Here is a 27,386-nt window from a genome sequence, read left to right as displayed (position 1 = left end):
ATCAGAATTACTTATAAATCAGATTAATCAAGACAATCGACTGTTAGAACACCATTTCAAATTCCAGTAAATTACATCTTTAGCAAAACTATAAATTCTAACCACAAGCAAAATGGGTGTTGAGTTATACCCAATGAGAACTACCTCTATAAGCGGTCACTCACTCGTGTCCTACACTAAGTTTTAAATTGAGAGTGCTATGTCAAGGAGGAACTTGGGCGTTAAACTTTCTTCAAACGCCCAGTGAAATTCCTTTCAGAAATTAACTCTGCGTCTTGAGAGAAAAACACGTGAAAACAGGGAAGAGTTAACGGGAGCAATGGCTATTCCACTCAGAGACAGAAAGGGACAGAAGAGATGACGGAAGGCATCCCCAAGGGGTCAAGGCACAGAGGAAGAACCTCCCTCCAACTCAGGGTCACGGCACGGCTCTTGGGGCCGCTGGGAGATTTCCCCATGGCCTAAGTCTTGTCTCGCCGCGGGCCCTTGGGCAGGAGTCCTGAGGATGACGCCAGGACCAGGCTCCAGTGTGGCACAGCGCTGGGTGAGGGCGTGACCCCTAACAGCCCCTCGGGGGGCTGCTGACCCGATGGTGGGGAGGGACGCAGGGCACTGAGTCGCGGGCAGCGGTGGAGGCCTCCGCCCCAGGCCTAGGCAAAGCAGCACAGGCTCGCGCTGGGGCGCTCAGCTTTGCAGGGGCATCCACCGCAGGCTTACCTCTCTCCTGACCGCCAGATACAGCAAAGCCTGGCTTATCCAGAGAACAGCTGGGTCTTCTGATTAACTCAGTTCCATCAAACTACTCAATGGATAACAGATTCTGAACAAAAAAAAAAAAAAAAAAAGTGTCTCAAGTTAAACTTTTCATTTACGGTTCAGAAGGCACTTCAAAATTCCGGAGGGCCACAGGGTCCGTCATTAGATCGCCAATCCTCCTGGACAGGACCGACGGAGAAGCTGAGAGACAGGGCTGTGTTCTGGACCTGATGGTGTCCTGGGCGTCTTGTAGCTGAATCACCGGTATTAGCTAGTCTGTCAATTACTCTGCAGAGTCAAGCATACAGCACAAAGACATACAGGATGTCTGCATTTTGAATAAATGGGATTGCTGTATCACGGCAGTTTATAAAATAGTCTCACGAGTCTGATATTTGACTCTAAGTAAATTCCAAAATTATAATTGTACATTTAAGAGGTCACAACATGAGCGGTCAAGTACTCACTGAGTACAGTTTTCTTAATAACCAAATCACCTTGCCAATCTGCACTCACTATCCATTCAGAAGCACTGAAGGAAGGAAGCAGCTGGCGTTCAACTGCTACGATGTGCTGACGCTGGCAGAGCCCACTAGATGGAGGGACCAAGGCTCTCCAACCAAACAGCCAATAGCCTTAGCATTTCCTGTGAGACCAGGGAGGACCTGCGGGAGCTGCCCTGAAGGCGGCCTGAGCAGTGGCAACGCCTGGTCTCCCCTCTGCTTGCGCCCCCTGCCAGGTGACACCTTACCTTGAGACCACACACACAGGCTGGGCACAAGTGCTTCAGTCACACGTTTGCTGGGGGGCTAAGACCAAAATCCTGTTACCAGCGGGCCCGGCGCGGGGTCCTCTGAGGTAGTTCCTTAACTCAGGGTGCCTGCTACCTACTCTTTCAAAATTCAGTACATGTGGGAAGTATTAAAGTATCCATGCATCGCTTTAATCACAAGTCACTGTAATTGAGTGCAAAATAAAGGAAACTTTAGTTGCTTTATTTAGCTTCCAATTTCTGGGAGGCTCAAGAACTGTAATTATTCTGGACAACAAAAGGAAATAAGACTGTGCTTACAGATCTTTTTCTGCCATATTCTTTCTGTAGGACTGCTGTTTATTGTTGCCCTTTCTGTTACATGGGATGTACACATCAGGTGTTAAAAGGTACAATACATTCTACGACTGAGCACCACTTTCTGTAACTGAACAGGCAAAGAAATTACACTGAACATCAGCATCTGGCAGTATTTTTCGGAAAAGAAAAAGTGACTAAAATGGGTTTAAATTGATTAACACTATTAAATCACATCTAATATTTGATACTACATGATTCAATACAGCTATACGATACAATTATACAAAATGTGTTAACATCAAAGAATACAACCAAAATTAAGATAGCAAACAAAACCTATATAACTTTTTTTTTGTACAGGAAAAATACTTTTGAAGTATGCATGTAACTGCCCATTCTTTTAAAGAAAATCTACTGCAAGCAAAGTTATCAACCTCCAGAAAAATCACACATAGCATTACTAAGCATATCCCCAAAAAGTGTACAATATGCACACTTGGAAAATACAAAATTAAAAAAATTGTAAGCAACAGGTGAGCTTCATATTTATAAGAATGTGAAAAGAAGTCCCATTTTTAGCTGTTGTATAAAGAATTGTCTTTTGATGTGAAGTTCATGAATCGTCCTCCTGCTGGGACCACACTTTACAAAAACACCGTGTTTTTGAAACGAGATTACAGAGCAAGATAGAGCATCTTAGCAATGTCATCTTATTAAAGTTTTTTTTTTAATTTTTACTACTTTATCAAAACATGTCCCTTGGGTATGTAGGATTCATTTTTAAAATTCTTTTCTAGAAACAATATACAAAGGAGAGGCGTGTTTATTCCCAATCACACTCCTGAAGATGCTTCCCGAGGCTGAGGAGGGTCTTCTCTCTTCTTCTCACTGGTTGTTTTTGGCCTTAGCATGTGTTAAGATGTGAGATTTCAGGTTAGTTGACTGAGCAAACTTCTTATTACAACCGTCGAAGGGGCACACATAGGGCCTGTCTCCGGTATGGATTCGCACGTGTGTGCGCAAATTGAAGTCCAGTGAAAAGCGTTTCCCGCAGCCTTCAAACGTGCACTGTCAAGGAGAAACCAGAGATAACCCGCTTAGACTCATGCGGCCAGGAAGGGGGCAGCTCAAGGATGTGGGGAGGAGCCTGCTTCTTCTACCTCACTCCCTGCTGCCCCGCCCCAGGGTGGGTGGGGAGCTTTCTAGACACATTCTAGAAATAGGGGCAGGGAGCTAACGTGCCGGGACAGCTCCTAGGAAGACCCGTGGAGAGCCCTCATGAATTGTTTAAATACACAACATAAGAGAAACATTCAACAAATAGCAAGAAATCTTTCTAAATCTTACATGAGGATCCTAACACTTCTGTAAATATTTCAAATCATAAGAGACAGATGGTTAGGAAGGTTTCTGATATCAAGTATTAAAACAAAAAGAACCATGCTAGATTAATGGCATTGCTAATCCATTCACTTGTTCATGGGCTTCTAAAAACAAGGCAGAAAACTACTTTAGAAGTTACTCTCCTGATTAAAATTTCAGAAGCTCCCTGTCAATATTCTACAAAAAATATATCAATCACATCAAGCAAACTGCTTGAATCCCAACACACAGAAAGTACTGTTTCAGGTTTGCTCTCAAGCAATCCTGTGTTTTTCCAGACATGAAGTCCAACCCAGAAGCACCTGCCATATCCTGTCTCTGGTGCCAGAGATACGAGCAGTGCAGCTGAGAGCCAGGGCAGCCCCCAACTGAGTCCCGGGGACCCCACCGCGAGACCCTGCAGTGGCCTCTCTGGGCGGCCGCCTTGCTTACACCTGCGGGGAGAGCGGAGGGGGAAGGGAACGAGCTCTACCTGAAAGGGCTTCTCTCCAGTATGAACCAGTTGGTGTCGTTTTAGTTTGGAGCTCTCAACAAAAGCTTTGCCACACTCTGCACAGACGTGGACTCTGGGGCCGTGGGTGTGCAGATGTTTTCTCATGGCAGAGTTATCCCTGAACATCTTTGTGCAGCCCTTTGAACAGAGAGAGAAGCTTAGTGGTTCACACTGCAAACTGTTACCCACGATTCGTCCACTTAACAGCCTTCACTTACACAGTACAACAAACCCCCACCCTCCCCACTTAAATGTTGCTTCATATCACAGCAGAAATAACTTATTTAAGACAGAAACCAAAAAAACCCCAGCTGAGAAAGGCCTTATCCTGTAATGCAAACTTCTATTTTACAGTGAGGAAACTGAGGCTCAGAGATGTCTTTAAGTAGACTTGCCCAAGGTCACGCTACTAGCAGGAGCCAGGCTGGGAGTAGCAGCCGACCCCGGCTCCGTGCCGAACGGCTGCCTCTCCCAGCCGCACCCCAGATGGAGAGCAGCAGCCTGGGAGACGGAGCCACGGTGACGGCGGTCCACCGCCAGCTGGGCCGTGCTCTGCGCTACAGCGGCGGGCTGACCCTCTCCATCGCCTGCCCCTCCCCCTCTCTGCCTCTCCCCCATCCCTGACAGAGAAAGCACCCAGAGGGTCTCCAAGGAGTGCAGAGGACTACAAGAAGAGAGGGTCTCCAAGGACTACAGAAGAGATGTATTCTGTGAGACACCGGGAAGAGCAGCAGGGCAACTGACAGCTGAGGACGGGGGTGTGCAGGCTGGGCAAGACGGCCAACGCCGCCGCTTCTGCAGCCGCTGCCCAACAACGGAGCGGGGGAATGATCAGACAAGGACACAGGGCAGCTTCACAGGTAAGGGGTGAGTGGGCGGGGGCCAGCTTCCGAGATCCCTAGGCTGAGTTTCCACTCAGAAAACAGAATTTCAAGAAAACCCTAACTGGGAAAGAAATACACAAAGAAGGTAGAGAGATGATGAGCACTTAAGACAAAACTGTTTTCAAATGCGTATTGGTATTTGGCCTCAACAGAAACACCTTTACGTTTCAAAATTTCCACATTAACAACATTTTTTTAAAAAGACAAAGATAAATTTGTGGGAGCACAGTCATCAGAGGTGAGATGGCGAAACTACATCTATCCTTCTTCAATTGTTGTTGTTTTTTAAAAATTTACTCCATTCAAAACCTCTCACCGTTTTTCTGTACCACCTACGTGATACTTTTGTCACTTTTACCTCCCAATTAGTTTTAAAACCAGAGAAGGCAATGGCACCCCACTCCAGTGCTCTTGCCTGGAAAATCCCATGGGCGGAGGAGCCTGGTAGGCTGCAGTCCATGGGGTCGCTAAGAGTCGGACACGTCTGAAGCGACTTAGCAGCAGCAGCAAGTTTAAAACAGACCCAATCCGTATCTCAAAGTACTTTAGGCTATCTTTAGAAACTAATAATAATAACTACATTTGAAAACAATTAAGTACCCCCTAGCGACAAACAGCTAACAGGTAAATTAAAGAAAATGTGGAGGAAATGATGAAGCCTTAATAGGCTTACTCTAGCACTATGCAAAATCAAATTTCCATAAGGAGCCCACAGTCCTATAAAGGTCCGTGGGTGAGACACAGCCCAATGTCGTAAGATTAGACTTGTTTAACAACTCAAAAAGAAGAAGAAAAAAAGAAGAAACAAAGTCCTAACAGAGTATATTGAGTATACAGTGACAATAAAAACACTGGTGCCCTACAGTAATCCCATTTAAGAATATGTAAATTTAAGTGGCCTTTAAGGAACAACAAAACTTTCATCACAAAATACAGTCTCTTGAATTTAGAACCCAGATTCTAGCTCCTCAGTGAGTCTCAATTATGAAGATGGAAATAAAAGCGCGACTTCTTACAAGCTCTCTACAGCTTCTTCCACAGAAATGAGCACTTTCCCCTAGCGTTACTTACTTTATGAGGGCAAGCTATTGTTCTTGGAGCGTCATCTTCTTTAATTTTTCTTGGCTTCATTCTTACCAAAGGGGGGAAAAAAGAGAGAGAGAGAAAGATTTGTAGGAATGGGTAGATTCATCTGGCATAAATCATATAGTCCCTAAAATGCTTTCCCTGTAAGTACAAAAACTAAGATTACAACATGCTGCCGTGAGGGGGAAGGGAGGGGAAACGCACGTCCAGGGAGGGCCTGTGACTGAAGCACTCTCCCACCTACAGGTAAGGAGGCTTGAGCACAAGCACAAGGGAGGTGCTGCCTTCAGTCTCAAAGCGAGTACGCTGGTGTGTCGTTAGGGTGGCACTGCTCCTCCTTCTGGACTCTCTAGTAAGATGTGGGAGGGTCTTAAGGAGGGTGTGCATCTTATGATGGCAGAAACTACCTGTAAGAGACCATTTTTAAAGGGTTACAGAAAACTCCATTTAAACAGAATTATCTATCTATATGTACCTTTTTTCACACTGCTTAATTTTTATCATACTATTAGTTGTGGTGGTGGTGGTGGAAGGGAGATAACAGTTTCAAGCACTTGGGCAGTCAAGGAGAGCCTTTCGTGGAGTGACTACCCAGAGCTTGCTTGGTAACTTACCTACCTGCTATTTTCACTGAACCAACCTTTGGTCTTTTGTCAAAATTTTCTCTCCAAAACTCCCTACAGATCTGTGTGTGGTAGAGGGGTGAAGAAATAAGAGCTTCTAGAAAAACTATATGAGGATGAACCCCTAAATGAGGATGAACATTCAGTGACCACTAAGCTGATGTCCTCTAGAGTAAGCTAGCTGACCCTCACTCTCCCAGACGCAAGACTGAAAGACTGCTGCAGCCATCTTCAAGTCAGCAAAGGGCCTAACAATACCAGCCTTCTTCTCTCTTTATCTGAGCTCAGATACTCCCTTCCTCTGTCAAATCTGAACTTCAGAAATCATCTCATGAAACTTGCCACACCCCGGATGAGCAGAGGTGACACAATTTTATCTGCTAGCTATAACTTATCTCTAAGGAGTCTGTTCAAGATCATACACATTTCCTACTTGGAATTCTAAGAGAATGTTTTCAGTCTGGTATCCTCCCCAGGCCAACCCTGCGGATACTTGTTCGTTCTTGTACTTGGAAGATTACCACATCAGTCAGCAAACATTTTCTAAGTGCCCGTTGTTTACAGGGCTCTGAACTAGCCTTTGTTATCTTAAATACTATTAAGTCTTGGAGTCTGGATCTGAGTCACAGAACTAGATAGGGCAAAATTGGTGCCACTGCGCCACCTGGAGGTCACAGTAACAGAAAGTGTACACCAAGAACCAAGCGTCAACCTTCCCAACTGAGGTGTTTCCTCTTCGAAGACTCCACTCAAATGCTGTCCTGGCCGTGAAGGTAAATGCATGATTGTCCAAATTCACAGAACGGTACTAACCTCAGAGAGGGCGAATTTCACTTTGTGCAAATTATCTCAAAGATGAACCGCTCTCGGCTCTTTGGGTATGAGCACGGGGACAATGGCAGTGAGACGCCTGCGTCAAAAGGACAGCAGGCGTCACCCAGTTACCTCAGCGGCCCCGAACCCACAAAAATGTTTAATTCCTAGGAACTTTTATTATGGAAAATTTCAAATATACCTAACACTAGAGAACTCTTGATTTGCCATTCACCCAACTCTTCATTTTTTTAAATGTTATTAAGTGGCATTTTTTTTAAATGTCATTTTCAAAATGTATGCTAGTATTTAGCAATATAATTAAGTTTAGAATGAGTGTTAAATGTATCTGGGCAAACACCCTTGGACTCAAGGAGGAAGTGAAGGTATTTAATTGCAGCCACTCTTAAGCTTGTTGGCAAGTCACTCTTCGTCACTACAGAGAGGCAAATGAGGCCGGTACCTTTTACATTATATTCTAATGCAAACACTGAAAAGGTCATTTTCCAAACAAGTATGCTTAGAATTAAAGTGTTCTGTTTTTGTGAGTAAAGACTAAAATTTCTGTGGCAACAACTGGTACATAAACCTACAAAATAAATTCTAAAAAAGATGAATTTTCTTACAAGACTACAAGACTTCTACTTAAGAGGATCTTCTTGACCGGCCCAAATGAGCCAGCAACCACTAAGACCTGGGCTTCCCCTTGGCTGACTTGGACCTGGAGGCATAACAGCAGCAGGCGTCATGAGTGAGCCAGGATGGGGTGTGTGACTAGTGCCGCAAGACCTTGAGCAAATCACTTAAGTCCCCAGCCTCAGTTTCTTATTCTGTAAAAAGCTGAAATGCTACCTGATCAGAGCTGCAAAGGTTAAAAAAGAGATGCTGTGTTAAGCTTTTGAGAAACAATGGCTATTATTACTGCCAGCCTGTGCTAAATGGGCTTAGCCAAAAATGAGTTTATTGCTTAAAAAAAAAAATCACAGTTGTAGTCAACAACCCAGAAGGCACTGGGGCCTCCAAACCCCCGTCATCAACTCAAGAGCTGGAGTCTGAGAAACGACAGCAAAGGCAAAGCGGAAAGGGCCTCCATGTACTAGAAGTTTATGGACAAGCCAGGGAGCCATCAAGTCTCCTGTTCAATCAAAACTCTAGTAGTAGTAGCTTTCTCTCTGACGCCTGTGGCGTCCCTGCTGATTCCACACGATGTCATCCTGTGCACACTGTGAAGGTTGGATACCAGGACCACTAACTGCAGGAATTTCCTGGACAATTTTCAGCAGGGCATTAGGTAAACCAAAAGTTCCAACTTAGTTAAACATGCAAATATCCTAGCAGCTAAGAGGAAAGGTTTCTGAAGACTCTTCAGACTGGAGCCACCTGTGCTGACAGGACAGCGGGCCCATCCGCAAGCGCAGTTCACCTCCCTCTGCGTCAGCTGAGACAGATGAACCGAAGGGTCTAAGCCAGTTCTCTCTTGGGCAATGTACAGTCATTCATGAGATATTTAAGAGTTTCAAGGCACTTTCAGCTCCACCATCACATCTTTGTGTTAACCCAGTGAGAAAACCTCAGGGCGGGGGGCGGGGGAGGGGGGTGGTAACAGGACTGACTATTGGTTTTTCTGCTCTTCCTGGACAGGTCTCCTAAGGGCTAAGGTTAATGAAAAACACACAAATTTAACCAGGAAACGATTCTCCAGGTCCCACCCACCATGCAATTTTTGAACTATTTACTAAGAGGACATTTCAAGAAAGAACAAAATCACCATAGTCCCACCTCCGCAATACCATGACTTCAAGTTACTATTTCTTATACCCGTCCACACGCTAAGTGACTTCCTAAGCAGTCTAACCTCAGTGCAGCTGGGACCTGAGCGTTCTCTGTTTCAAGTTCAGTCCAGAACCCATCACCCCAGTATGTGGAGAAGAGGGAAAAAGCAGCTCACATGGCTCCTTAAGGCAAGAACTGAGCCACACGGTGGAGGTGGGTGGAAAAACGAGGCCAGCAGAACAAGCTCTGTGCATTTTTATCAGCCAAGAAGATGAGCTCTGGTCCCCAACAAGCTCGAAATTCGGTGCGCTTCTTTGTCCCAGTCACCAATTTTGGGGCCTCTTCTCAAAATGAGAAGACTGGACAGAAACAGGGCACCCCGGGCTCAGCTCTTCCTCCCCACCACTGCCCAACTAGCCACTTCGTTTTACATCATCTTTTCAAGAGCCCAGAGATACTGTGGAAACTGGAGGTGAGGATGAGCCCAACCGCACAGAACCCCAATCCCACACCTTTACTTTGCGTATGTTGTCAAGAGGAGCAAGGTTTCATTCTATTCCATACACAAAACAAAGTCTTTAACTGGTTGACTGTAACAGAAAAGAAACACACACCACATTCAGATAATTACATAAGTAATGCTTACTGAAGAATCTAACTGTGTGTAAGGATCACATTTCCTGCGCTCTAAGGCCAATACAGCAGCTTCAGTACCAAAGAGCGAGTTTTATTAGTCAAGTCAAACGAGTTTTCTCTCTCTAAACAATGTCAAAATAATGTTCCATTTTTAGGCCATGGTTTTTGTAACCTGCCACCCTTGTCAGGACGTTTCTGATTATCCTTTCTTCTTTAGAAAACTCTTTCTGATACCACCACCATCTTCTATCCTCTTGATCATTCTATCTACTGCTGAATGAAATGGACTTTTCTTAAAGAAATTCTTAAAACAACCCACTGACTCTGTATTCTAAATTGAACAAGTTTTCCAGTCTGCTGCATAGCTGTCTTCTTGATTTTCTTTAGGAAGTCTTCCATCTGATACTCACCCTCACTTTACCAGAGCACACCCTTAAGTAACCTCTTCAGAAAGGGTGCACGCAACATAAAACGAATCCTTCAGGCATCTGAAACTGTCATTGTTTTGCCCTTGTGTTGGACATATAGCTTTGCTGGATCAAGAACCCTACGTTATAATAATTTTCCTCAGAAACTTCAGAACATTGCTCCTCTGTCTTCTAATTATCTATCGCTGTTGAAGAAAATTCTCATTCGGGTTTAATTATCATTCTTTTGTAGGTGACCTATCTTTTCTTCCTGGAAGCCTCAGGTTCATCCGCAGTGTTTCAAAATGTCCCAAATAGATTGATACCTGGTGTCCCTGGGTCCCTGTCCCTGTGGGTGGCCTCTTCCTAAGGAGTAGGGTCCAAGGCAGCCTGACGCAGGGTGGAAAGGCCTCATGGGTGCCTCCTGAGCTCAGAGATGAAACATCCTGGAGTTTCTTTCAGAGGACTGAAGACAAGCTTTAAGATCAGCTGCCCCAGTTCTCCAGCAACACGAACACGCAAAAAGTCATCAACACCTAATTACTTCTACTGCTCACTGCCCAAAAGTCCCCACCTCTCTGAAAACCTTGCCTCAGCCCTCTGTTCTTCCACCAAAGCCGCTTCATAGTATATAATTTAGAGGAATACTTACCCTTCCCTCTCTTGGCCCACCTGAATCTCCACTGGCCCTTGCAATGCTGCACTTTCTTCTCTTGAGCATGTTACACCAAACTCTGCCTCCCCTCCTGCACACCAGCACCCTCCCCACTTTCCTATCACCTAAGGAGCAAAGCCTTCAATATGCGCTAACAAAAAATATGGCACAGCAAAGTGTGCACCTGGATGCCTCTTCTGCCCCCTCCCCAAGACAGTCAAGCTACTTCTCAATCTTCCATCATCTCCTGCCACCTCAGCACACTTCTTTACACGTACAGTCTGACCTCTAGCTCAAGCCTCCGCGAGCTCTTCTCCCACTTCTGGCTGTGCCTGCACCCATCCAGCGTGGTTACAGCTGAAAAGTATCTCTCATCACACAGCCCCCTTTCTCTGCTGCTCAAACCCTTCACCAGATGGCTGCTACATACAAAGAAGCACGGGTCCTGGCCCAGTTTTCAGACTCCAATGGCCTGGCTCACATTTACCTGAACTCAATCACTTCTCTGTTGCTGTTCAGTCGCGCAGTCGCCCTGGACTCTTTGCCCCCTCATGCACCGCAGCACTTCCCTGTAAGCATCCTAATCCACAGCAAAACTCGGCTTTTGTTTCCTGAATAGGTGCTGGACACTGAGTGCGCACCGCGTGCAGCCTGCCCCAGCATGGAGGCCTCGCAGACACCCATCCACCCATCAGAACCCTTATGTTCCTTGAGGCCCAAAGCAAATGCTCCCCTCCCCAGGGCTCTCCTTGCCTCCGTGTTCCCCCTGTTTATCACTGGGACTGCAGCCCATGCCCTCAATAAATCTGAGTACCATAAGAAAGTTACAACAAACTTTAACAACTCTGTGACAATGTCAAACACAGGTATGATATTTGGCTCAATCTGTCCAAAAACTCTTGGCCTCACTGCTGACTATGTATCCTACAGATTCCATTTTTAGTTGTGCTTCGGGGTGGGGTGGGGGCACAGCAGGGCACTTAGTTATCTAATTCACAGACCTATATTTAAAATATGAATAGCAATAAGAGCTGGAACACGATTCAGTAACAAGAAGATAGGGCTTTACCTTTTCTAAAGCCATGATAAATCAGAAATAAATTAATTTTTATATTCCCTACCACTACAGTTTCACTGGAAAGGACAAAAGGGTACAGACTCTTATCAAAGCATAATAGGATTCTTATACCCACATGACACGTAGAGAAACTAAGGTTTCAAATGGCTGGAGGCCACCCACCTTGACTCTGGCAGGCAGGGAGAAACCAGGACACCCCAGGGTCTCCAGCTTTTCTCTATTCTGCTCTCCAGAAGAGGAGAGGGAAGAAGTGTCTACTGTTAGAACAGGCATGCACAGACTTCTTTCTTACTCTACAACCCTGTCCTTGCCTCAATCTCCTGGGCTCTTCCAGGCTCCATCCAACCTCAAGCACGTCAAGGGAGACCACCTGCTCCAGACTTTACCAGTTCATTTCATTTAGAATCTTACGTCTCTGCGGGTTTTCTCCTGTCCTTATAAAAACTGCCAAGCAGTACTAGAAAATAATGTAAAAGGGGACCAAGGCTTCTCTAAGGACCCGGCTGGTTTCAGTCAAAACAAATAAACAGTCACTGGGTTCAGACCTGCCTTCCTGCTTCTTACCTTGGACAGTTGAGCACAGGGTCCTAGACCTAAATATGTGATCCCCTCCTGTCATGCCAGCTAAAAATCAACACAACACCAGGAGCCTAACTGATGACACGTTGAAATTGGAGCGTATGAAGTCCTTCCTATTGGTCAGCTGTAGCTCCAGCAGCTTCAGACCAGGACAATACGCGCAAACTTAAAATGTAGACAAAGAGGCCAGGATGCAGTGTCAAGACATCCATTTCCAAACAAAGTATTAAAAACGTGCAGCAAGTGTGTTTATTCATAAGCAACATCAATTACAGAATTTAGAAGTATGTATTTGCTTCATCTCATTCAAATCTAAAACGGTGCCACTTAAAAGCAAAGTTACCACTGAAAATGAAAGCCAACCACTTTTGTTTCAGAAGCTTCCCGGGAGCAAGAACAAACCACTATTGTTATTTAGACACCAAAAATCACAGCTGGCAACACTCAAGCACTTTCTCTAACCAGAAGGAAGGGTAACTTACCTAGCAAATTCTGCTAGTTGTTTGGGGTCTGAGAGGTCAATGCCAGGTATCCCTCCAGGAGGAAGTTTCTTTCCTGTCATATATTCTGAATAATCGGGCGGTGAGTTCTCTCCAATGATCTGTTCTTCAACCACCGTCTCATGGTCGATATCTTTTTTTTCATCTGAAAAGCATAACATGGATGGTCTTAGCTGAGTGAAGTTATGTGAGCAAACACATTTTAAAAACTATAAAAAGTGCTTTCATCAGCAGCTTCTTAAATGGGGTGATTTACAGCCACTATCTCTTAACCACTCAAGCCAGTCTTTCCCCTCAATCTCTTAAAATCCTGTTTCAGCCTGAAGGTCACCAAAAGTCTCAAGGCCAAAGTCAACAACTCTTCCCTGCGTTCCTTCTGAGCCTAGCGGGAAGAGCTGGCCATTATTAGTTGCGTCCTCAGCACCTAGCTCGCTCCTCCTACGCCCGCGCCTCTGGCTTACTCTCCACTTCCCTGCTTCTCCTCCTCCCTTCTCGGAGTTCTGCTTTCTGTCCACCACACACACTTCCTGTGAACCACCAATTCTGCATGGCTGACTCAAATTCAATTTTCTGGCCTGCACCTCTTAGTGAGCCTCTTGGCTACCTCTCCAGCTCCTCATTCTTCACTCCGGCTATACTGGCCTTTACCTCAAATGTACCTTGGATGATCCACCTCATGGCCTTTGCCTGTGCAATTTTTATCAACTACAATGTGCACTCATAGCTGTCTGATTTTCGTCACCCACTTCCACTGGACTGTAAACTCTCTGAGGACAGGGATATCTGTCAGTTTTGATCCCCACGCAGCCTTCACAGCCTGGCTCAGAGCCTGCATATAGGTCTGCACGTGTGCTGAGTCGCTTCAGTCGTGTCTGACTCTTTGTGACCCCATGGACTGTAGCCCGCCAGGCTCCTCTGTCCGTGGGATTCTCCAGGCACGAGGACTGGAGTGGTTGCTATTCCCTTTCCAGAGGATCTTCCCAACCCAGAGGTAAAACCCAGGTCTCCCACACTGCAGGCAGATTCCTTGCTGCCTGAGCCACCAGGGAATGTTGGTTCTCAAATGTGTTCAAAGAATGTAGCACAACTCCACTCATACGTCTCACCACCACCACATCTAACAGGTTAAAAAAAAAAAACGAAGACAGACTCTCACAATCAATCTCCTATACTCCAAACACCAAGCCCTATCTGTCTTTCTAGGTCCTATGCTGTCTGGTCTCACTCTACCACATCTAGTCTTCTATTTCTCCTTGGGTCAGATTCTCCCAGGGCTGGTTGACTCTGTCACTCCAGCCTCAAGAGTCTTACCCTGAACTCTGCATTACTTATGAATAGTAACACTCACAAACTCTAAATCATGCTGTTTTGAACTTTTGTTGGCCTTGTCTCTCAAGTTAGAGTGAAGCACCTGGAGGGCAAAATCCCAGCCTCCTACTACGTCGGTGACTAAAGCAGAAAGCAGCATGTGCCCAACTCTCAGTGCCAACTGAGAGCTTGTGCTTCTCCATCGAACTGTTTCACCACGAAAACCACCGGAGACAACAGGCTCGGACTCTGCGTGCTTCTCCTTCCCCCACTCTTTACATTAGGGAGCATTTAAGTCATTACAAGGAACCACAGAATGTCCCAGCAGCTGACACTTTATTCAATGTTTACGAGAAGACACTATTTAAATCACCGCACATATTACCCTATGAAGTGGGCAAATTAGCAAGTTCAGTTTACAGGAGAGAGACCTGAGGCACAGAGAGCTAAGTGACTTGTCCAGGGTTAACCAGCCACTAAGTGACAGGCTGAACTCGCGAAGTCTAAGACCCTAGCGCTGAGCTGTTAAACTCAGCCCACCTCTTGTTTGGAACTGGAACCAGACCGTGTATCCTGGGTTACCCCATGACATAGGAAGAGGCCTAAGAGAAAGCAGCTGGCTGTATTAAGGACAGGAAGTGTAGTTACCAATCACCAGTTCCAAAACTGGGACTCCACACTAACCAGATTCTTTCATTTCTTTTCTCAGGGCTGTGATAATTCTTATACCCTCTGATCTCTCCAACTGAGGCACAGCTACTAGGACATCAACCTCCTACTGGTACCAGAATGAACTGGTGTGTAGGGAGGCTATTCCCGCCCCCCCCCCAACTGAAGTTATTTTTCTTCTCATGAAGAAACACTCTTGTTTGTATCTTTTTCATACAAGAAAGATGGCAAGGTTGAGAATCACTGCTGCCCTGAGAGCCGCTGATAAGGATTACGGAAGAGTGCCCGGGCAGGACGGCGGCTGGGTGCTTGGCATGACGGAGTCGCAAGCTCAAGCATTCCTCATGTTGGTGCAGCGCATATGAACTCTCCTGGCACTGTTCTCAGCAACAGAGACAAAGCCAGGTCTTTGCCCTCACGGGACTTGCATTCTGGCGAGGAAAGTTGTCTCAGTTTAGGCTGCTGTGAACAAAAATACTCTAGGGACTTCTCTGGCGGTCCAAAGGTTGAGAATCTAACTGGCAACACAGGGGGCACGAGTTCAACCCCTGGTCGGAGAGCTAAGATCCCACAGGCCATGGGGCAGCTAAGCCCTCACTGCAACTGTGAAGTCCGTGTACCGTAACTATAGAGAGGCCATGCGTTACAACTAGAGGCCCCATGGGCTGCAACTAAGGCCCAATGCAGCCATCAACAATAAAGAAAGGTTTAAGGAACACTCCAGACTAGGCTGCTTAAAAAGAGATGGCTTCCTTACATTCCTGGATGTCAAGGTGCCAGCTCATTCAGTCCCGTCTTCGTCGTTCACCACCAGATGCCTCCGTGTATCTTCATATACACATCATTGTCTTGTTCCATTACGTAATTTCTATCTCTTCTTGTAAGAGCACTAACCCATTCATGAAGGCTTCGCCCTCAAACCTAGTAACTTTCTAGAGGCTTCAACTCCTAATAACAGTGTATTAGGGATTGGGGCTTCAACACATGAATTCTGGAGTGACACTGAAGTCCAATGAGGGAATATTAGATCAGAGGAGTTACTGGTTCCAACAGTCAGCATAGGGTACCCAGAGAACAGTCAGATAATTAAGAATTAGAATATAAAATATGCATAAAATAAACCTAAAGTAGAGGCTGACAAGATTTTTATGTCTATTTTGGTAACACAGACATTACTTATCTTCTGAATCATCCATACTTCACAGCTGAGCAGCATCAAGTATACTCATAATGTTGCACTTTAGCCACTCAGTCAGGTCTGACTCTTTGGGACCCCATGGACTGCAGCCCGCCAGGCTCCTCTGTCCATGGAATTCTCCAGGTAAGAATACTGGAGTGGGCTGCACTGTATCTCCCGGGCATCTTCCCAACCCAGGGATCAAATCCGAGTCTCCTGCATGGCAGGCAGATTCTTTACCATTCGAGCCACCAGGAAGTCCATGTATAACTATTACCTCTATCTATTTCCAAAACTTCATCATCCCCAATAGACACTTGCTACTCATTAAACAACCAGCCCTCTTCCTCTCAGTCAGTGGTAACCTCTAGTGTACTTTCTGATTTCATGAATTTGCCTACTCCAGATAACTTTTCTAAGTGGAATCATATATTCTTTGTCCATCTGTACCTGGCTTGCCTCACTAAGCATGTTTTCAAGGTCCACTGTGTTGTAGCAAATATCAAAATTTCATTCCTTTTCACAGGTGAATAATATTTCTATACGGCATAATATGGCCTTTAGCCTATCCATTCATCTACTGAGGGCACCTGTGATGTTTCCACCTCTTGGCTACTGTGAACGATGCTGCTATGAATGAGGTTGTGCTCATATGCCATAGATTTTAGAAACACAGTTTTGCTGTAAACACAGCCACGCTCATTTGTGAATATCTTGTCTACGGCTGCTTCCCTGCTGCATGAACACATGGAGGTGCTCAGCTGCATCTGGACCCACAAAACCTGAACTCCTCCTCATCTAGCCCTTTACAGAGGAAGCCTGCTCATCTCTGGTCTATATGATGAGATTTCAGTCAGAAAATGGGATTAAGCTATAGAGGAATTCCCCTCTTGGAAACAAGGAATGATTTCTGGAATCATTGGCATCAAGGAATCAATGATGGGATTTACTACCAAAAAGGACACTTATCAACAGGTCTTTGAAAACTCCACAAAAACAAAGTTCTGTTGGTCTAAGTTCTAAAGAACTGCTACGGTTACTGTATAATTTCACAATATAATGTTTATAAATTTGTATATCTTACTTATTCCCTAACAGTGTATTTCATAGAAGTTAATTTAGAGAACTCCTTGAAGGCCAGTGCACAGAAACCATAAAACAGACAATTGTTAACTATTTAACAACATTTAAGAAAATCAACTATTCACACAGGAAGAAAACCACATTTCAAAGACTGCTAGAAAAATGACAAAAGATGCTACTGTCAGAAGAAATCAAAGACATCACATGCCTCATTTACAGCAAGAACTGGACACACACTACAGCAACAGATCACATTATGTCAATGTTTGCAATGATTTGGCCATTTTATCTGATTTTTGCAAAGAAAGTCATCAGATGCTTTTGCCAAACAGAAATTTATGATGCTCTAAAAAGAGAAAAGCTGCATTTACAAACCACATATACGTAAGCTTCCCTCTTCAAAAAGTGTAAGTAAAAGGGAATGAAAAAGAACAACAAGAAAAAATCCCAAAATACAAGTATTAACTCACGGGTTTTTTTGTACGATTTTATTTAAATATGTTTTACTGTTATGTATTCAAACAATTTCACTGTTTGCAAAGGCCATTATTATACCCCTTCCATTTCATAATTACTGCTGAAATAGATTCACTGTATAGTGGGGGAAGGTGTTAACTGATCAGCTCTGAAACACATCTAAGCAGAGCCTGTTCATGAAGTATCTAAATCTGCTTTACAAAGTGTATATATTTATTTTTCTCTGGAGTCTTCCTTGAGGGCAGCACTCAGTCAATTATCTCATTGTTTCAGGAGACAGGATTAATCCACAGCAGAAGTATCATCAAAATCAGTTTCTATACACCTGAATCTAACACAACACTGCAAATTAAAATGAAAACCAAGTCTCAGTATTCTTGCTTGGAAAAAAGCTGAGAAAACAAGTCACCGATTCAAAGAAGTAAGGTGAAAATAAAAAAAAAAAAAAGAAGGTGGCAGGGGGAAATGTTGTACTGGGAACTTCCAGACAAAACTGCGCGTTACATGATTCTTGTACTAATACTCCTGCCAGAGGCAAATGATCAAAGCTAAATGGCTTAAGATGGAAGGTGTGGAAAAGCCAACTTTAGCCAATACCATCCAGGAATGGGGTGCCACACCTTGAGTTATTTCAGCAGAAACAGCTATTCTTTCACATTTTAAAGAGTCTTTAGTTTCTAAGTTACCAAAGCGATAGCCAATCCCAGCCTAGTTTGAGAGACAGACTCAAAACATTTAGTCAAAAAGAAATGACTAAGGAGCTAAACCATGCCAGAGGCCCAGAAAACAGAATCAGAAGTGGAGCTTCACGTGCCCTCCATGCTCCAACCAAGCTGCTCTGCTTGCAGTATTACTCAATTCTCATAACACAACCTTCCTCTCCTTTCTTGCCCACCTCTCATCCCCGACCTGGCCTTTCCAAAGCCCACGTCAAGATCTCTTTCCTTTAAGAGGCCTCTCGCTCCTATCACTGACCCGTGTTTGGCTTCCTTAATTTATTAAAAGGTAGACCACCTAACTTATGTTGTTCTTCAGTCAGTCGCCAAGTCGTGTCTGACTCTTTGCGACCCCACGGACTGCAGCACGCCAGGCTTCTGCTAAAACAAGGTAACACATTAAATGGCAACCAGTGTGTCTGGAAAGAGGTGTGTAACTTTATTCCAAAAAGCAAACCTTTATTCCCCTTTGCCCTCCCTCTTGGGCCTAAGGGGAAGAGTAGGTCTTATGGCTTAACAGTTTTTAAAGAATGTTGAATAAGCAAGTAAAGAATCACCTTCAATTACATTGCTTAAATTTAAGTCTTCTGGCCTTTCAAAGACATTACGTGAACTCTGACACTATACTAGTTGGAATCGGTGCACTGCTATCACTCATGGCTCCCTTCATATAGAAAATAAGTTTATCTTAGAACTCAGTCTTGACTAAGAAAAGCTTGATTACCCTAGAAGTCTATCCTGTCTTAGGATCAGCTGTCAGCAGTATGGTTTCCTTTTCTATCTTGATTGCCAAGAAGCTCATTAAGGTTGACACTAAGATTTCCTTTTTTTCTGTGATCCTGATTTTCTGTTTTCATCCATTTCATGTATTTACCTATTTCTCTACTATTTGTGGGTCACCTGGGCTAGATTTTGTTTCTCCACATCTTCCATCTTCGGCCTTTAACTTTGGTTTGACCGTTCTAGGTAACTTTTGGCCATTATTTACTCACCACTGACACCAACCCAAACTCCACCAAAATGCATGTGTGTGTCATGCTAAGGCGCTTCACTCATGTCTGACTCTTTATGACCCTATCAACTGTAGCCTGGCAGGCACTTCCATCCATGGGAATTCTCCCGGCAAGAATACTGGAGTGGGTTGCCACGCCCTCTTCCAGGGGATCTTTCCAAGCCGGGGATGGAACCTGGGTCTGGTTCTAAAGAACCTGGCAGGTGGGTTCTTTACCACTACCGCCACCTGGGAAGCTCCAAAATGGAGCATAGCTATAACTGAGATTCATTGCTAAGCAACAAGCAAAAATCAGACACAGGCTGTTTTCCACATTTCTCCACTAACAGAGGCCTCAAGTGGGGACACTATCATTTACTGAGTACCTATTTCATGTCAGTAACTGTCACATTAATTCAAACAAAACCTTTATATTAACCTCTTGTTTCTGGCCAAAGAAATCAAGCCTCAGAAACGGGAAGTGGTAGGACTTCCCTGGTGGTCCAGTGGTGAAGACTCTGGTCCTGCCACTACCCGGGGCACAGGTTCGATTCCTGGTGGGGGGGACAAAGACCCCACATGCTGCAGCACTGCATGGCCAAAAAAAAAAGGAAAAGAAGGGAAAACAAAAGAAATGCAAAGGAACGTATTCCAAGAAGCACAGTTAAGTGATAGATCCAGGATGTCAACCTAGAATCGATTAACATCCACGCCTTTTCTGACTCTGCGACCCGTGCACTGTAGCCCGCCAGGTTCCTCCGTCCATGGGATCTTCCAGGCAAGAATACTGGAGTGGGCCGCCACTGCCTTCTCCAATGGCTGTAATAAATGCTTCTCTACCCGCGCCTCACCCTTAACTATTCCTTTTCTCAAAGCAGCAGTAAGAGGAGAGTGACACTGTGGGTTCCAGGCCAGAACTCAGCGTGACAGCACAGCTTGCAAGCACTCATGCAGTTCTTTCCTGAGGCTCCTCTATGTGCCCTGGACCATCTGCAGGGTTTCAGCCCGAGACTTACCACTTTACAGAAAGCAGACAGACAAGCAGCAAGCTAAAGATAAACACAAGACAACTTCAGACGGTGCTACAGAGAAAATAAAACGGGGTTAGGAGATAAGAGTCATAAGTGCTAATTTGAAAGGATGCAAGGGCAGGCCTCTCAGAGCTGAGACTTATGGACATCTGGGATCGGAGCACTGGACACAGAGATGCTGCTTCCAGAGAACAAGTGCGAAGCGACAAGTTCAAGAAACTTGGGAAGGGTGGAGCATAATGGGAGCAGAGGGATAAGAAGGAAGTCTGGAAGGAAAGCAGGGGCCAAATCATGTGTGGCCTGGCAGGTTATGAGAAGTCTGGATTTTACTGAATGCAATAGTGTGCCTCTGGGATGTGTGTGTAGATATAAAACGTTACGTTTACCAGTCTAAAATCATTTTTAAATTTACAGTTCAGTGGCGTTAAATATATCCACACCTGTTGTATTTGTAGAATTTTTAGGCAAGGGAGTAAATTCATATAATTTAAATCTTAGAAATAAAATTCAGAAAGGAATAATGTGTGACCCAATCAGATCCCCAAAAGTGAAATCCACAGGTCTGTATTTGGTCCTTGTCAAGTCTATAAAAACGTATTCAGTCTAAGAATCACATGTAATACTACAAATTACAAGTGAGATACCGAAAAAATGCAAAATTCAAAACCAACTGTCAATTCGGAGTTGTGGCAGCAGTGTCCCTCCTTCAATTTTTTGGTGATGCTTAGAAGCGAGAAGAAAGGGGACAGAAGAGGACTGAGCTGAGAACCCCGTAACCCTGTGGAGTGTCTGAAGAGTGTGTGACGCTCTGTGAGGCACTAGAAATTCTACCTGGAGCTTTTGGCTCTCCCAGAAGAGGAGACAGGTCCACCGCACAACAGCTTCCACAAAACACTGCCCCTCAGCTCTTACACTCACGGGGAATAATTTACACAATAAAGAAGAGTCCATCACAACCATTTACATTAGCTTAATGTTTAATCCTATCTGAAACCACAGTGTAAGACTAAAGTAACTGAATAGTTAACAAAAATTTTGCCCTACAGAGTTCCCATTATCTCACCGTGTCATGTTAAAATTGGGTCGTTTTGCTTTAAGAAATTGAGTATATTGCTTCCTTTCCTCACAAAGGAATTCATAAAGTAGAATGTCTTTGCGGTAAAGGAAATGAAAAATGCCTTCACGGGTCCTCCTACTCCAATAGGGCGTTTTACAAAGACCCCAAGGGCAGAAGCTGAGACAAGCCAAGGTCAGCTCTCTGGGCACTGCCCTCTAAAGGGAAATTGGATGCTACTACTAACAAGATTCTCAAAAACCACTGGGCTTGCTGTTATTGATAATTAACCACTAGGCTAAACACAACGGGACCTACTAACACAAGACCCCTCAGACTAAGAAACAGCTCCTCTCCCGACCTGTTCATCATAAACAGGAAGACACAAGTTTACACAATATAGTCAACTAGCTTCCAAGACCTCCCTGCATCTCCTAACCATCTGCCAACAGTAAAGAAATACTTGTTTTTCTCAATGTCCAAGTGGTGTTGCAGATGCCAAATTTGGAAAATACTGAGTACAGTGAATGGTTAATACTGTAGAATACAACCCACTAGTAAATGTTCCAGATTTTAAAATTACAAACAGTTTTCACTTTTACGCTCTTCCTATGGAAGTAGTAAGGGCAGTTTATAAACTGGTCACCAAATGTAGATCTTGAGAAATGTTCATTCTTAATTGCTTTTGCTAATAACCTGTTATGCCCTAAGTTTCCCAGCCTTAAAACAAACCGATCCTACTAAAGGAGACTTCAAAACAAATAGAAAGCCTTTTTGTAAATATTCACCCGGGAGTATAGCATATTTTAAAAAAAGTTATTCTTTATTTTCTCCCAAAAGCCTGAAATGTTAGTTTTAGGTAGGTCAGGAGTCCTGACCTTTCTGATACGGATTTTTCTTTTCCTACTGGAGGAGACAGCTGTTGACTAGGGGTGGGAGGGAGGTTAATAACCAGGAGACAAAAGTCTGACAGCAGAGGCTTGTAAGTAAGCCAGGCTTCCAGAGCCACTAGGTCAGGAAGCAGGATCTATGAGTCAGGCTGTCCTATGTAGGTCATGGGGGTGACTCGATTACTTTGGAGGGTTCTCTGGGCTTGGCTCCATGGGAGTTTACATTTACAGCTTCTTTCCTTAGTGATAAACAGCATGTTAAAAAAGGAAAAACAGCGGATTGTCAGAACTAGTAATTTTTGGCAAACTTGAACTTTCTGAATATATGAAAGAGAAAAAATTTAATACTTTTTGACTCTCAATTTGCTGCTTTTAGTATCAATGGTTTTCTGGTCTTAGATGTTTTACTCAATCTAGCACAAAGCACTTCCATATTCTAACGGAAGATAATTAAAATACTTACAGCCTTGAGTGAAGGTCACATATTCTAACTACCTGAAACCTCAAGATTCAAAAGCCTTTTTGGTTCCTCTCAAAACTAAATGTTTTAAATACACAGCTTTTACTATTAGCTTTCCTACTCAACCCAATGATTTTGTTAAGTGGTTTAGTTTTTAATAAATTCTACAAAATAGGATGTCCCTCCTAAACTATTGTGATGAACATCTAGGGGGGGGAAATACATAATACCATCCCTTAAATTTAGCAATAATTAAATGTTCATTAATTATACACTAAGAAAGATGCAAGAACAAATATGGGCCTTAACCAAAGGATTATGGATATTCAAAACACAGTTAAACTGTGATTAAATGCTAAAACACGTTCGGTCGTAACTAGACCTTAATTTTCTCATCTGCAAAAATAAGCAGCTTCTGTGGCATAGTATTCAGCTGTAAAAAGTAACGAAGTACATTCTACAACTTGGAAGAACCTTGAAAACAGACTAAGCCAGACATAAAAGGCAATATAGTGTATGATTTCACGTAAATGAAACGTCCAGAATAGGCAAATCCAGGGAAAAAGCAGATTAATGGCTGGGTGGGGGGAGTGGGGGAGAGGGAAATAGCAGCCAGTTTTTCTGGGGTGACAAAAATGTTCTAGAATTAGACAGTGGTGATGATTCCATAACCTGGTGAACTAAAAAGCCACTGAACCAGGTACATGTGATGTTAATTAATTAAAAAAGAAGGGGGGGGAAGCAGATCTCTAGGGACCCTTTCAGAACTAAAACTACTCTACTACAGGAATACTAGACTCCCCTCTGCCATCCCATTCAAAAGATGCCAACCACACAGTTCAGTTACTCTGTGGGAAATTTAAATGAAGATGGCATACAAGCAAAAGCAGCCCATAAAATCCAAGTGCTTTGTTTCTCATTACTTTTTTTTTAGCCAAGAGGTACTACCAATTAATAGAGCCCTGATATACCCTACGTGTATTGTTATTTTTTAAAAGCACTTTAGGTTAACTAAACTTGAGCTTAGACCAAGGGACTGTTTTAAAAATTCTCTTGCCTAGGATCAGATGTAATCAAGGACATGAAAGCACTGTGCATAATGCCTACCAGTCAACACACACAGAAATTAAGCCTAACAATTAACCTGCTTTGATTTCTTCATCTGTTATCAGTTATCCTATTTCATTTCTGAAGATGAAACTAAAACAGAATTTGAACTTGGGACATGTAGAGTTAATCACAAACTATTTCACTTCTCTCTGGTAATAATTCCAAACCACAAGGACAAGGAAGAGAAATAGTTTACCACAGAACATGTAAGAGAAAACAAGCAATTCTATGTTACTGCCATCAAATGTTTATAACCACCTTTATGCTGGAGCAGGCAATGGCACCCCCACTCCAGTACTCTTGCCTGGAAAATCCCATGGACGGAGGAGCCTAGTAAGCTGCAGTCTATGGGGTCGCTAAGAGTTGGACACGACTAAGCGTCTTCACTTACGTAGAGTACTGCAACATGCCAAACAACTCTTTAAAGAAGGGGACTTTAAAATATCCCTGAAACTGTACAAGCCTGGAGCAATCACTTGCAGAGGAAGGAATGACTTTTAAGCTAACCTGATACATAACCACTTCAAGTAAAGTCTACATTATCAAGCGTTCGTTCGGGTATGGAGAAGTGGGTTAGCAATTTGGTTAAGATCAAATGCAGAATACGTAAAGTATCCTGGTTTGCTAAATTACTTAAAGCCAACATGATCATACTGTGAGAAAAAATATAGCTTCATGTGGTTAATGTTATCTTTACCTAAATACCTAATAATATCCTGAATTCAGCAAGTGGTGGTTTAAAACGTAACTAAATCGTGTCCAACTCTTTGCCACCCCATGGACTGTAACCTGCCAGGCTCTTCTATCCTTGGGGTTTTCCCGTAGAATACTGGGGTGGATTGCCATTTCGTTCTCCAGGGGAATCTTCCCCACCCAGGGATCGAGCCTGGGTCTCCTGCATTGCGATTGCAGGCGGATTCTTTACCAGCTGAGCCACCGGGGGAAGCTCTGAATTCAGCAAATTCATCAGTAACCAGCACAGCCTCCCATAATCCACTATTAATAATGGAGAAGTATGGCTTCTAGTTCCTACATGACCACTGTGCAATCATTCTGCACTACCAGAAGGTATACTGAAGGTATCTTTGGATAGCCTCTTAAATACTAAGATATGTCTCATTTAAATATACGGCTCCTGCGAAACTCTGAGAGTTCCACAAGGCCCTCAGAAACCCAGAGCAGCAGAGCTGTGAGCAAGTGCTATTACACTCTGAGGGCACCTCCGTTCCACTGCCAGTCCTGAGTCACAGATCCACAGAAACCTGGAGCTTTCACAGCAGATAGAACCAGACCTGCTTCAACCCAGTCTTTTTGCCTATTTCACTCGTTCTCGTGAATTTTAACAACCCTAAACACACAACGTTCAGATTTCGAGGCTTCATCCAATTCTGAGAATATATATTAAACAGAGTGGGTGCAATTGTGGTGAAAAGGATTCTACCATTTTAATTATCCACGTACCAGATTATCTCGTTATGGCAGGATTATTCTGAACCTATTTACTATTTCAACCAAAATTTAACAAGATAGCCTGTGGACAAGGTAATAAGATACGGAAAGGAAAACACTACTTACAAAGTAAAATCAAAACAGATTTACACATGCAGACAAGCCTTTTCTGCCCTTTTTTTCCTGGTCCTCGTTCAGAGCAGTGTTGAAGAGCAGAAAAGACCCTTTTCTAGAACCCCTTCTTTTCACTGGAAGTTTTCTAGCAAGACACGTGGAAACTTAAAAAAGACTCGATTTTACCAATTTAACGGCAAGCGTGCAGAACAAATAACTTAAGAAAACAAAACTCCCTCAAGGGCGAAGGAGTCAGTCCTCTGCAAAAACCCGAGACTCCTCACCAGGCGCCGCGGGGGGAGCAGAGGCGAAGGCCCCGCCGCCGCGCGGTGACAGAGGCCCCGCCGCCGCCGAGCCCGCACACGCGAGCCCGACGCGCCGCCGAAGTCCCGCCCCGCGAGGCGAAGGGAGGCGAGCCGAGGGAGCGCCGCGCGGCCGGAGGGCGAGCGCGAGGCCGCGGAGCGCGCCTCCCGGGAGCCGCGGCGGCCCCGGGGCAGGGGCGGGGGGCGGAGTCGGGCGCGCGCCGCCCCCCACAGGAAGGCCGGGGACGGGCGGCCCGGGCCGGGCGCGAGGGCCAGGCCGCGCCGCCCCGCCGCCGCCCCCGGGGGCCTCGAGGCGGGCGGGCGCCGCGGACAACGGGCCCCGGGCCGGCCGTTGGCCGAGCGCGCCCCGCCCCGCGCGCCCCGCCCCGCGCCGCGCCGCGCAGAGCGGCCGCCCCGCCCGGGGAAACTACGCCATTGCGGCCTAGCGGGCGGCGCCGCGCCGCCGCCGCCATCTTCGCCGCGCCGCCGCCCGCCGCCCCCGCCATCTTTTGGGGCCGCCATACTTGCCCCGCGAAGAAGATGGCGGCGCCCATCACACACATAAAACATGGCTTCCCTTCAAAACAAAAACATCCCCGGGGCCGGCGCGCGCCGGCGCTCACCTGAGGACCACATGGTGACCGAGAACTCGCCCTCCAGGGTCTTGATCTGCACCTGCTTCTGCTCCCACTTCTTGTTGCCCGCGTCCGCGCCGCCCGCCGCCCCGGCCCCGCCGCCGAGGTAGCCCTTCTTGCCGCTCTTCTTGCCGCCGCCCTTCTTGACGCGGCCGCCGCCCGACGACGACGAGCCGCCGCCGCCGCCGCCGCTCTTGCCGGCCGCCGCCACGGTGACCAGCGTCTGCTCGATGTAGTCGTCGTCGCCGCCGGCCGGCGCGGGCACCGGGATGAGGATCTGGTCCTCGAAGCCGTCCTCGGCGCGCAGCCCGTCCGAGTCGTCGCCGCCCACCACCTCCTCGCGCGTCTGCACCAGGATCACCTCCTGGTGGTGGTGCACCTGGGTCGGGTCGTCGGTGACGAGCGGCTGCAGCGCGATCATGGGCGGGTGGTGGTGGTGGTGGTGATGGTGGTGGTGGTGGTGGCCCGCGTGCCCGTGGCCGCCCCCGCCGCCGTGGTCGCCGCCGCCGCCGTCCTCGTCGTCGTCGTCGTCCTCCTCCTCCTCGCCCACCACCGTGGTCTCGATGGTCTCCACGGGGATGGTCTCCACCTCGATCTCGTGCAGCTCCACGATCTCGGCCGGCATCTCCGAGCCGTCCGTGGCGATGTAGAGGGTGTCGCCCGAGGCCATGACTGAGGGCTCGGCCGCCACGGCCGCGGCGGCCTCAGCTCCGGGGCTGCGAGGAGGCGGCCGGCCGTGGGGAAGGAAGGCTGAGGGAGGAAGGCGGCGGGCGGGCGGGCGGGGGGAGAGGGGGCGGGCGGCGGGGGGAAGGGGCGGGCGCGGCGGCGGCGGCGGCGGGCTTCCCCGCCTCCTCGCCTCGGTGCGCCCCGCGCTCGCTCGGCCGCTGCTCGCCCCGGCGCCCCGCCGCGCCGCGCCTCGGCCTCCCGCTCTGGCCGCGCCTCCTCCCGCCCTCCGGGGCCGGCGCTCTCCGCTTCCCCCTTTTCCTCCTGCGCCTCCGCCTCCTTCCACACAAATACCAACTCCTCACCCCGAGCCCAGATCTCGCCGCCGCCGCCGCCGCCACACTCCGCTCAGGCTCGGCCTCGCGAGACTTCCGTGCTGCCTTGGCCCGCCCCGCCGCCTCGTCCCTACTCGCCTGCTCGCCTGCTCGCTCCTCCTCCTGGGCCAATCGAACGGCCCGT

The 27,386-nt window shown here is 46.1% G+C and overlaps 1 protein-coding gene across 1 annotated transcript; it reads right to left on the bottom strand.

Annotated features, from left to right (window-relative positions):
- Positions 1–1,684: 1,684 nt before the first annotated feature.
- Positions 1,685–26,874, bottom strand: YY1 (YY1 transcription factor). Its single transcript, XM_068991073.1, has 5 exons — positions 26,193–26,874; positions 12,721–12,883; positions 5,660–5,720; positions 3,684–3,842; positions 1,685–2,896 (listed from the first exon to the last, which is right to left on the bottom strand). The coding sequence occupies exons 1-5, from the start codon at positions 26,872–26,874 to the stop codon at positions 2,714–2,716; spliced, it is 1,248 nt and encodes a 415-aa protein (XP_068847174.1). The 3' UTR covers positions 1,685–2,713.
- Positions 26,875–27,386: the final 512 nt, after the last annotated feature.

This window comes from Capricornis sumatraensis, chromosome 19 (assembly GCF_032405125.1).
Source record: "Capricornis sumatraensis isolate serow.1 chromosome 19, serow.2, whole genome shotgun sequence".
NCBI lineage: Eukaryota > Metazoa > Chordata > Mammalia > Artiodactyla > Bovidae > Capricornis > Capricornis sumatraensis.
Note: the sequence above shows the minus strand (reverse complement) of the source record. Positions and strands in the feature narration are given on the sequence as shown.

Excerpts from the sequence above, each read along its gene's own strand:
- YY1 (XM_068991073.1), bottom strand. The coding sequence starts at position 26,874 with ATGGCCTCGGGCGACACCCTCTACATCGCCACGGACGGCTCGGAGATG. Across the intron at positions 5,721-12,720 it reads CAACTAGCAGAATTTGCTAG|AATGAAGCCAAGAAAAATTA; the intron begins GTAAGTTACCCT and ends CCCTTTGGTAAG. Across the intron at positions 3,843-5,659 it reads CAATAGCTTGCCCTCATAAA|GGCTGCACAAAGATGTTCAG; the intron begins GTAAGTAACGCT and ends CTCTGTTCAAAG.